The 12,252-nt window shown below is 50.0% G+C and overlaps 1 protein-coding gene across 1 annotated transcript; it reads right to left on the reverse strand.

Moving 5' to 3' along the window:
* Positions 1-3,956: 3,956 nt before the first annotated feature.
* Positions 3,957-7,181, reverse strand: GPR3 (G protein-coupled receptor 3). Its single transcript, XM_036256961.1, has 2 exons — positions 7,064-7,181; positions 3,957-6,005 (listed from the first exon to the last, which is right to left on the reverse strand). The coding sequence occupies exon 2, from the start codon at positions 5,998-6,000 to the stop codon at positions 5,008-5,010; it is 993 nt and encodes a 330-aa protein (XP_036112854.1). The 5' UTR covers positions 6,001-6,005; positions 7,064-7,181; the 3' UTR covers positions 3,957-5,007.
* Positions 7,182-12,252: the final 5,071 nt, after the last annotated feature.

Below are 12,252 nucleotides of genomic sequence, written 5' to 3' on the forward strand. Positions count from 1 at the left end.
CAGTCCAGGGAGCCCAGCTCACCCTCCCGGGCCTCTGTAGCTGGGTGGGATCAGTCATGGGGTTGGAAAACTGGCAGAGGCAGAGAAGCTGGAAGTCTTGGCTACCCACCCTCAAACACGTACACGCACGCACATGCACACACACATGCACACATGCACACGCCTGCAGGCGGTCCTGAGCAGTGCCAGGCTGAGCACCAGATGAGTCTGAGGCTGAAAGAGACATAGAAGCCTTCAGTTTGAGGGGCAGACATGTCCCTTCTCTTAGGGACCCTCAGTTGGAGGGGAAACAAACAGCCTTGCTCCAGGGGTCCCCCATTCTCACAAGGAAGGTGAGACTTCTCTATAAATGTTTACTCAGGAAAATCGTAGCTATGTGTGTTGTATAAATCACATCTTCACAGTTTCAGGTGGGCTTAACCAAGGAGGCTTCCTGGGGGTGAGATGTATCTGAAGAATCTGGGAGGGGGAGAAACCACCACATGGTCACACGGGCTTCAACTTGAAGGCAGATTCAGACACCCCTCAGCGTGGGCCCAGGACCCAAGGCAGAGACTCCAGATGCAGGCTCCCAAAAATACCTCATATACAACCACACCCAGACAGACAGAGGAGGATCCACAGCATGGGGACCCACCACAGGCCCTCCCAGATAGGAGTATGGCTACCATTAAGCCCTGCTGAGCCCTGGAGCCAGAAGTTGGAATGGAGAAGCCAAGGACCAAGGCCACCCAGGGTAGGATGGGCACTGGTCGCTCTCCTTCTGGGCCTTGGTGGGGGCTCCTGGGGAGCATGGGGAGGCAGTAAGGAGGCCCTTCCCTATATCACTCTTCTAGAAAATCTAAGGGTATCCTGGAGACCCCCAATTCTTCTCCAGCCTAGAGACAGAGCTCCCTGCCCTGGTTTCCTCGTGTGTGTGTGTGTGTGTGTGTGTGTGTGTGTGTGTGTTTTGTTGTTGTTTTTATTGATTTTTTAGAGAGAGAGGAAGTGAGAGGGGGAGAGAGATAGAAACATCGATGAGAGAGAACATCAACTGGCCACCTCCTGCATGCCCCCCAACTAGGGATCTGGCCCACAACCTGGGCATGTGTCCTGACTGGGAATCGAACCAGCAACCTGTTGGTGCTTGAGTTGACGCTCAACCACTAAACCCCACTGGCTGGAGTGTGTGCTGTTTTTGAGCTGTTCCTGAAACCCACCCCCTTACCCAGGAAAGGAACAGATTTGGAGTCAATGGACCTGGTTTAAAATCCCAGCTCAAGTTATGTATGTATGTATGTTTATCTTCACCCAATGATATTTTTCATTTGATTTTTAGATAGAGAGAGGGGGAGAGAAAGAGAGAGAGAGAAATATCCATGGGAGAGAGATGCATTGATTGGTTGCCTCCCTAACGACTCCAACCAGGGAGGAATCAAACCTGCAACCCAGGCACATGCCCTTGACCGGGAATCAAACCTGGAATGCTTCAGTCCGTGGGCTGAGTTTTAACTGCTGAGCCAAACCGGGTAGCGTGTATTTTTTATTTATTTTTATTTTTTTAATCCCCACCAAAGGATACTTTTCCATTTATCTTCAGATAGAGGGGAAGGAGGAAGGAAGAGAGAGAGAGAGAGAGAGAGAGAGAGAGATGTGAGAGAGACACATCAACGGGTTGCCTCCCGCATGACTCTGACCGGGGTTGAAACGCAACCGCGGTATGTGCCCTTGGCTGGAATCAAACCTGTGACTCTTTGGTCCACAGGCTGATGCTCACCACTGACCCAAACCAGCCAGAACCAGCCGGAACTTTTTTTTTGTTTTGGTATGTGCCCCTAGCAGGAACCAAACCCGGACTCTGGTCCTCAGGCCGACACCCCAACTGCTGAGCCAGGGCAAGGGCTTATTTTTTTTCATTTATTGATTTCAGAGAGAGAAACATCGACCTGTGTTTGCACTTATTTATGCATTCATTGGTTGATTCTTGTATGTGTCCTGAGGGGGAGGGGGACAGAAGATCAAACCTGCAACCTTGGCATATTGGAATGACACTAACCAACTGCCCAGCCAGGGCCTAGCTTAACTTCTTACGAACTGTGTAACTTTAGGCAAATCAAATGTCATCTTCAGTAAGGTCTTTCTTGGGCACCCTTATTTAACAATTACACATACTCTCTGTGCCCCTTCCCTACTTAATTTTTCTCAGAGGACTTATCACTCTCTGATATTATCATGTCTTTAACTTAGCACTTTATTACTATCTTCCCCAGCTAGAATTTAAGCTGTCCACGAGGATAGCAGTATATGAATGAATGCCCATTATTCGCAGAGCCTCAACTTATTCTTCTGTAAAACGGGGAGAGCAATAGTACCACCCAGTGGGTCCTGTGATATTGTATGAAAAGTCTAGCCCAAAGTTTGTCATGGGGGAGGTGCTTGCTGAGTAGGGGTCTTTTCCCAGGGACCTTCCAAGAAGTTGGGGAGAGAAGATAAGGCTCAACCTGACCTGTCCCCTGACCTGTCCCCAGTTTGTGCCTTGACTGGAACCAGGTGTAGCTCAGCCAGGCCTGCTCTCTACCAGCTCTGATCCAGCCCCTGCTGGCTGACATGTCCACACCCTGGTTTCCTGTGACTACTAATGGGGAGGAGTCTTGAACACCAGGCAAAAGAGCTCTGCCTAGGGAAGCAGAGGAAGAGCTGAGTCCTAGCCTGGCACAGCTGTGTGAGTTTGAGCAAATGACTTGTTCCTCTTCAGCCTCAGACTCCCCAGCTGTGTAATGGACGGGTGGGCCAGAATGCTCTGAGGGCTCCATCTCCAGGCTTTGGCCCAGGAGGCTGGGAGGTGTGGCTAGTCAGAGCTTCCTCTTCAGCCACATCCCTAATCTGCTCTTGGCCTTTCCTGGTCAACACATTGTTTCTGGTTCCAAAACCCCTTAACTCAGGGTCTTACATACTTACATCTTCAAATGCACCCAAGGGTACATGCACACATTTACCATCACTCAACTTTGCATAAAAAAGAAGCTATTCCTGCCCTGGCCAGTTTGGTTCAGTAGTTAGATCATCCGCCCGCGGACCAGAGAGACCCAGGTTCGGTTCCCACTAAGGGCACATACCTCAGTTGCAGTTTGTTCCCGGCCCCAGTTGGGTGGCAACCAGTGATGCATCTCTCTCACATTGATGTTTCTCTCTCCCCCCCCCCCTCTCTCTCTTCCTCCCTTTCTCTCCTGCTCTATCTGAGGATAAATGCAACAATGTCCTTAGGTGAGGATAAAAAAAAAGGTATTCTAGCTCCAGGATGACCACACCCCATCCAACCACCTCCCAAATGTGGTCACCTGCTCTGAGAGTAAACCCCAACACAAATCAGGGTCCAGAATGTCCTAAGTCCCAGGCTTGGAATGAAAGAAGATGAGAGGCCTGTAGACAGAGAACAGGTTCTGGAAACATGTTCCCTTGGGCCATTCACCAATCCTCCCTCATCCTCATTTTCTCATCTATAAAATGGAGACGATACTACCTGTTGCCTGGGATGCTTGTTAGGCATAAATGAGGTAACACCTGTAGTACACTTAGCACAGTGCCTAACACACAGTACCTGTCCACAATTAGAAGGAGCTGTTGTTAAGGAAATTAACATGCTTTGAGTATATACTTCATGCTAAAGCCTCAAACTAAAGCTAAAGTGGACAGGATGTGGGCATCCTCAACCCAAGAAGGGTCCAGCATCCTGGTTCCTGTCCCCCAGGAGGAGGTGGGATTCTTGTCTGGTGATGCCCAAGTCTGAGCAGAGGGGCCCATAAGATTGGCATCCTGGGGTGGGAGTGTCACCTATGTCACCTGCCAGCCACACTCTACCCTGGATCTCCAGCTTCTCATGTCCCCCAACAGGCACCTAGTTGTGGGTTAATCCTCTCATTCCATGCTTTCCCATGTCAGGCCTCACTCCAATCCCTCCACACACACACAGAAACATATTTATTACAAAATCAGTGTTTATTGAGGGCTGGGTAGGGGACAGGAATAGGGAATGCACTGGGGGCCATACCCAGATTGGCAGAGGGGGTCAGGTGTTGGCTCGCATCCTGCCTCCTCTAGGGCACCTCAAAGTGAGGCCTGGCTCCCAGGCCATGGCTGTGGCGCTGGACATCAGGCTGGAGTGGAGCTGGGGTTGCCACATTTGGTCCTGGCTGCTGGTCCAGACTCGTTTCCCCCAAACCGCCACCAGAGGGCAGCAGGCCCCCAGCACAGAGGAATGCTTGGTTGCTCAGGTGATGGCTTTTTAAAAAAATAAAAAACCAGAGGCTGGTGTGTTCCCCTCACAAACCCCAGAGGGGTGGGCCTGGAGAGAAGGCTCTGGTTTCTATAATCTCTTCAATAAAAAATAAGCAAAAATAATAACAAAATACGTGGTTTCTCTTTCTCCCTCCCCCCCGCCCCCCACTGCTAGGAATTGAGGTCAGAAATGGGGGTGTGGGGACTTGGGAGTACCCTGGAATGGCCCTGGATTTCAAGGTGTTCTCTTTTCCCCCCTTATACCCATAAATAAGTAAATAAATAAATAGATAGATAAATAAATAAACGATATTCTCTTTGTATGTGCACGTTTAGATATAGATAGATCGATGCATCTTCATCTCTTTCTCCTATCTAGGCAACTGAGTGGCTAATATCTCTGACTCTAGCTCAGAAACTCAAAAGTAAAGTGACATGGTCAAGGTCAAGGGAGGGGGAATCCCAGGGACTTGAAATGGCACTGTAAAACACTCAGCAGCATTCTGGAACTCCAAGCCTACTGGGCTGTGGGACATTTCTGAGTGGAACCTTGACCATCTGAACATTCTAGAACCATGGAGTCAGCTGGGCCCTGCAGGGACCTGAACAGAATCCTGTAAAACACCCAATGTCCTAGAACTCCAGAACCAGCTGGGTCTTGGGGGTGTGGAGCTGAGGTTGGCACAAAGCCCTGGAGGACCTAACATTCTGGAATTCTGTAGTGATCAGGATTGAAGGGTCACCAGTATTCGACTAGACATCGCTGGGGGAACGAGATCGGAAGGGGATCTTGGAAGAGGAACAGCAGCAGCAGATGGCCCACAGCACCTTCTGCACATCCTGGTTACGGAAGGCGTAGATGATGGGGTTGATCATGGAGTTGTAGGTGGCAGGGAGCAGAGTGAGATAGGTGTAGAGGACTGGGGAGTGGGCATCACCCAGCAGGCAGTAGACGGTGAAGGGCAGCCAGCAGGCAGCAAAGGCGCCAAGCACCACAGCCAGTGTGGCAATGCCCTTGCGGGTAGCTACATAGTGGGAGGCAGGCAGCAGGTGCCGCTGGAGGGAAATCTGCTGGGCATGGTGGCAGACGATGCGGCAAATCTGGGCATAGAGCTGCAGCATGATGCCAAACACCATGAAGAAGGCAACGGCCAGTACCACCAGATGGTTCTTGGAGAGTGGATATACCACACCGCACGTGTTCGGGGTGTCCAAGCAGTTCCAGGCCAGCACAGGCAGCAGCCCCATGCCCAGTGCACCCCCCCAAACTAGAGCCAGCATCACATAGGTCCTCGTCACCGTTGTCTCTGAGTAGTAGGTGAGGGCATTGTACAGAGAAAGGTAGCGATCTACGGTGATGGCCAGTAGGCTTCCAATGCTGGCGGTAAAGGCCATTGCCAGGACGCCAACCAGCACCAGGCTCATCTCAGCTGAGCCAATGCAGAAGACAGCAGCAAAGTGCAGGACCAGGCCCAGGCCTGCCAGCAGGTCTGCAATGGCAAGGCTGCCCACTAACAGGAACATTGGGGCACGGAAGGCAGGAGTGCCCACAATGATGGCCACCACCAGCGCATTCTCGCAGGACACCAGGGTGCCTGAGATGCACAGCACCACATCCCAAGCCCTGGGTGAGGGCAACGGTGCGGCTGGGCCTGTGGGCCCTTCTGCTGAGTCCACGCTGCTCACATTCACATTGCCTGGGCCAGCGGAGAGCCAGGCCAGGGGGCTGCCTGCACCCCACGTCATGGTACCTGTAGGAGAAAGGCCCTGTGAGAAGTTGGCAAGGTTACGTGCTGGGTAGAGGGGTCTGCAGGAGCTGAGGCACCTCTCCAGACACTTGGTGGGAGTCTCTCCTCAGGATACCTAGCTGGGTTCCAATGTCTTGTCCCCCATTTATGCCCCAGGATTCCTTCCAGGATACCTTTGTCCTCTCCCATTCCCCCAGGCCAGCACAGGTCTCTTTTCCTGGGGATCTCTGTCCTAGGTCTCTTCATCTTCCTTACAACTACCTAGGTCCTGCAGACCTCTTCTTCCCAGGTGTGTGACCAGAGGAGAACAAGATGAAAGACTACCATAAGTGGATGGGGGCTTGTAAGATCCAGGAGATGCTGGGAAAGGCCAGGACTGGGGGAGGGAAACACGTCTCAAGACTGAGGGCAGCTTTGCTCCCTCCCCATCAAGGAGGATGACGCTCGGTTTCTGAGGCTCACCAAACCCCTCACGATTCTCAGAACCGCCAGCCCCAGGCTCCGCCCCTAGGGAGTGCGAGTGAAGCTCCCGCCAGCCCCCACCCTACACTCCTGGGGTAACAACTGGCAACTCGGCCCCACTCCCAAATGCACCCGCCCAGACTTCTGCCCCCAGCCAGACACCTCTTTCTGCCTACACCTCTGGGTCTCTGGAACAGACATCCCCGGATTCCTGAGTTAGACCCCTCCTGCCCTGGCACCTGGATCTTGGGCCTGACTCCACCTCCTGCCCGGAAGTCTGGAGCCCTAAGTCAGACACCTCCTCCTTCTCAGACACCTAGGTCCCTGTCCCAGCCACCACCTGCCAGCCCAAACTCAGATGACCATCAGTCCCTCCAGGGCCTCGGATCTCAGTAGGAGTGCTCACCCCCCGCTAGGTCACCCCCCAAATGGTGCTCAGCACTCGGACACTGGGTCCCACCTGCTAGCCCAGGATCTGGGTTCCAGGTCTTGACCTCCGACCCGGACAAGCCGTTGGGAGCCTGACAGCCGGCCCAGCGCCCTAGCATCCTGCGTGCCCTTCCAGACGCCTAGTGACCGCAGCGGGGACCGCTACTCACCTCTCGGGACCGGGCACGGCCGGGCCGCGCGGGAAGGTTCCACTCGGGCCTAGGCAGCTCAGGGTGTGAGAGGACCACCACAAGCCCCCGCGGCCGCTGCATAAGCAGCGTGAGTCACCCCGCCCCGCCCCGCCCCCGGCCACCGGTTCGGTGACGTCAGCGGCTCGGCAAGCCAATGGGAGCCTCGCGCTGGGGCGCAGAGCACGTCGCGTGGCATAGTAATGAGGCCTCGCACCGCCTGCTCCCTCATTCATAAAAAGCGACCGTGGCCGGGGCCCCGCCCCTCCCGACTCGGTCCACGCTATCCTTGCCGCAGCGCCCTCTGCGGGCCGGGGGTTTTGGGAGCGCAGGTGGAAGAGCTTTAGAAGTCTCAAAGAGGCTGCGGGGGCTGCGGGGGGTGCAGCGGAAAGGGGGCCCGGATAGGTTGTGGGGTGATGGGATCCTCGGGTGGCAGACATAGGCTGACGAAATTCAGGTGACGGAGAATGAGTGATGGGACTGAATGGGCCTCCAAGGTGAGGATGACAGGGGCCCTGAGGTGACGGTGACAGGAACATGAAGGAACAGGGAGGTGGGTGGCAGTGACGGTATGAGCATGGTGACACGATCTTGGGGGATGGTGGCTGAGGGACGCTGACGCAGAGGGAAGCCTCCAGGCCAACCATAAACACCAGTGTGAGGGTGGCTCTGTGGCATGATTGGGTTCAGAGATCCCAGGGTGGCAGAGGCAGTGGCAAGGGAAGATGGAGCGTGCCGGTGATGGGACTTCGTGTCACTATGACCCTGTCACAAGTACCGAAGTACTGAGGTGACAAAGCTACCTAAGCGATGCGGGTTGTGGGGTCCTCAGATGAAGACAGCAGGTGAGTGGGCCTCAGGGTGGGTTGGACAGGGTAGAGGGTCTGGACTGACAGTGATCAGGAAGGTAGGTTGCTTCCAGGGCGGGTCTTCATGATGCTGAGGTTGGGATAAGAAGCTGGGTAACCTCACTCATGTCAGCTTAATAGCATCCTCACAGCACAGGAGGGTTGAGCCTGGCAAGATTTCAAAACCTGAATTATTTATTCAAGACTCTGGAAAGCCAGCAGTATGGTGTGTATGTGGGGTGCGAGGGATGGGGGGAACTTCCCCAAAGCAGCAAGAGAGGGGGAGCCAGGAAGCAGCTCAGTTTTAGGGCAGGCCCCTCAACCCCCATCTTAGGCATTCTGGCAGGTAGGGCATGGAGAAGGGCTCCATCTTCCCCAGCCCTGACTGTCCTTAGTCCCAAATGGGATACAGTGAGTTTAGGGTGCTTAGCTGGTGGAGGTGGTCAGGAGTGTAGACTGGTTTCAAACCCCAATTTCTCCATTTTCTAGCTGTGTGACTTTGGGTGAGTTTCTTAGGCTCTTTGTACCTGTTTTCTTATCAGTAAGATAGGGATAATGTTAGTATCTACCTCACAGGATTATTGGGAGGGACCTGGCACATTGTCAGCACTGGCTGAGTATAGGGATGCAGGTAGTGACTGTGGTCCTAGGGGTAGATGCCATCACCTAGGGGAGGAAGCAGAGAGTGAGGTGTCTCAGGGAGCGCTGCCATTAAGAGCACAGACTGTGGATGAAAATGCTCCTGTTCCTGGGCCTTTGCACTGTCTGTTCCCTCTGCCTAGAACCCTTCACTTTATTAAGGTCTCTGCATCCAAGTCACTTCTTCCAAAGCAGGCTTCCCTGACCTCTATCCTAGATTAGCACTCTTCTAAAGTGCCTGGCATGTAGTAGATGTTCAACAAATATTTGTTGACTGAATAATTAAACTAAAAAGCAACATCTAGAAAAGGAGAAGGAAAACAGAGAGTAGTAATCCCCATGGTGTCAAGGAAGGTGGAGGTGTCAGAGAGAGAGAGAATATAGGGGCATCAGTGCCCCAGGACTCAAGTACCACTTTCTCCTCCATCAGAGCTGGGCTCCAACAGCTGTCCAGTTGGTCTCAGAGAAGGATGAAAGCTGCTGGAAGGTTGGCATGAAAGTGGTGTATAATAGAATATCTTCTGCTATTCTGAGTGGCAGTGATAGTTTTTTTTTTTTTTTCTTTCTTCATTTTATTTTATTATTACCTTTTAAATCTTCACTCGAGGATATTTTTCCATTTATTTTCAGATAGAATAGGAGGAAGAGAGAGAAAGAAACATTGATGTGAGAGAGACACATTGATTGGTTGCCTCCTGAATGACCCCAACCAGGGCTGGAGACCGAACTGCAACCAAGGTACATGCCCTTGACTGGAACTGAACCTGACTCCTTGGTCCTCAGGCCGCCACTCTAACTGCTGAGCGAAACCAGTCAGGGCAGTTTCTTTCTTTTTAAAAAATTTTCATAGTTTACTCATTATCTCATGAAAAATCTGCATAATTACCACAGATGAAGTCATTGCAGAATCAATCTTTATTCTTTTTTATTTTTTAATAATATTTTAATTAATTTATTTTTGTTACAGATATTTCTCCTTTTTCCCCCATTCACACCCTCTTCTTGTTCCTCCTCCTCTCCCACACATATAACATTGTTGTCTATGTCCACTGTTTATGCTTATATGCATAAGTTCTTTGTTTTTGGTTTTTTTCAATCCTCACCCGAGGGCATTTTTGCATTTATCTTCAGATAGAGTGAGGGGGACAGAGGGAGGAAGAGAGAGAGAAACATCGATGTGAGAGAGACACATCGACTGGTTGCCACCTGCATGACCCCAACCAGGGCCGGGGACAAATTGCAACTGAGGTACATGCCCTTAGCGGGAACCTAACTGGAGACTCTCTGGTCCACGGGCCAACACTCTAACCACTGAGCAAAACTGGCCAGGGCTATGCATAAGTTCTTTGGTTTATCTCTTACCTCCCCCCCACCCCCACCCCGCCTCCCTCCTCTGAGGTTTGTCAGTCTGAACTCTACTTCTACGTCTCTGGGTCTATTTTGTCCAGCTTATTTTGTTCATTATATTCCATAAATGAGTGAGATCATGTGATACTTGTCTTTCTCTGACTGGCTTATTTCACTTAGCATAATACTCTCCAGGTCCCTCCATGTCGCCTCAAAGGATAAGAGATCTTTCTTTCTTACAGCTGCATAGTATTCCATTGTGTATATGTACCATAGCTTTTTTATCCACTCATCTATTGATGGACACTTGGGCTGTTTCCAGATCTTAGCTATTGTAAATAGTGCTGCTATGAACATAGGGGTACATATATTCTTTCTGATTGGTGTTTAGGGCTTTTTAGGATATATTCCTAGAAGTGGGATCACTGGGTCAAATGGCAGTTCAATCTTTAATTTTTTGAGGAGATACCATATTGTTTTCCATAGTGGCTGCACCAGTCTGCATTCCCACCAGCAGTGTACTAGAGTCCCCTTTTCTCCACACCCTTGCCAGCACTTGTTGTTTGATGATTTGTTGATGGCAGCCATTCTGGCAGGTGTGAGGTGATACCTCATAGTCTTTTTAATTTGCATCTCTCTGATGATTAGTGATGTTGAGCTTTTTTCATATGTCTCATGGCCATTTGTATGTCCTGTTTGGAGAGGTGTTTATTTATGTCCTCCGCCCATTTTTTAAATTGGATTTTTTGTCTTCCTTTTGTTGAGTTGTATGAGTACTCTATATTTTGGAATTTAACTCCTTATCTGATTATCGTTGGCAATTATGCTCTCCCATGTAGTGGTTTCCCTTTCCATTTTGATGCTTGTTTCTTTTGCTGTGCAGCTTTTTAGTTTGATGTAGTCCCATGTGTTCATTTTTCCCTTTGTTTCTCTTGCCTTAGGTGTTATATTAGTGAAAATTCTGCTGCATGTGATGTCTGAAATTTTTGCCTACATTTTCTTCTAGGATTTTTATGGATTCACGAGTCACATTTAAGTCTTTTATCCATTTTGAGGTTATTCTTGTGTATGGTGTAAGTTGGTGGTCTAGCTTCATTTTTTTGCATGTAGCTGTCCAATTTTCCCAACACCACTTATTAAAGAGGCTGTCTTTACTCCATTGTATACTCTTGCCACCTTTGTCAAATATTAATTGAGTATAATGTCTTGGGTCAATTACTGGGTTCTCTGTTCTGTTCCATTGATCTATATGTCTGTTCTTGTGCCAGTACTAGGCTGTTTTGATTACAATGGCTTTGTAGTATAACCTGATATCTGGTATTGTGATCCCTCCTACTCTGTTCTTCTTTTTCAATATTGCTGTGGCTATTCAGGGTCTTTTTTGGTTCCATATACATTTTTGGAGTGTTTATTCTAGTTCTGTGAAATATGACATTGGTATTTTTTTTTAAATATTTTTTATTGCTTTAAGAGAGAGAGGAAGGGAGAGGGAGAGAGACAGAAACATTGATGAGAGAAAACATTGATTGGCCGCCTCCTGCATGCTCCCTACTGGGGATTTGGCCCATAACCTGGGCACGTGCCCTGACCAAGAATCAAACTGGTGACCTCTTGGTGCATGAGTCGACACTCAACCACTGAGCTACACCGGCAGGGCTGTTGTTGGTATTTTAATGGGGATTACATTGAATCTATAGATTACTTTGGGGAGCATGGACATTTTAATGATGTTAATTCTTCCAATCCAGGAACAAAGTATATGTTTCCACGTTTTTATATCTTCCTCTATTTTTTTTTTAATATCCTGTAGTTTTCTGCGAATAGGTTCTTTACTTCTTTGGTTAAGTTTATTCCTAGGTATCTTAATTTTTTTTGCTGCAGTGGTAAATGGGATTTTTACTCCTTCTTTGTGCGCCAACATTGGCCTTTCCTGTAGCCCTGACCTTCATTCTGTTCTTGTGTTCCCTTCGCTGTTTTCTTGAGGTCTTTCTCTTCTGCAGGCCATGTCTTACAAGCTTGTGTTGGGTTCATTTTCTTTTCATAATCCAAGGAATCCCAAATTATTTTTAAATCCTCACCCGAGGATACTTTTCCATTAATCTTCAGATAGAGTGGGAGGGAGGAGGGGAGAGAGAGACAGGAAAAGAGAGAAACTGACATGAGAGAGACACATTGATTGGTTAGCTCCTGCAGGACTCGGACCAGGGCCAGGACCCAACTGCAAATGAGGTACCTGCCCTTGACCAGAATCGAACTGGTGATTCCTTGATCCGAAAGCTGACGCTCCAACCGCTGAGCCAAACCGGCCAGGGCTGCACTGCAGTGATATTTTTAACC

Source organism: Molossus molossus, unplaced genomic scaffold (genome assembly GCF_014108415.1).
Source record: "Molossus molossus isolate mMolMol1 unplaced genomic scaffold, mMolMol1.p scaffold_m16_p_12, whole genome shotgun sequence".
NCBI classification, from domain to species: Eukaryota; Metazoa; Chordata; class Mammalia; order Chiroptera; family Molossidae; genus Molossus; species Molossus molossus.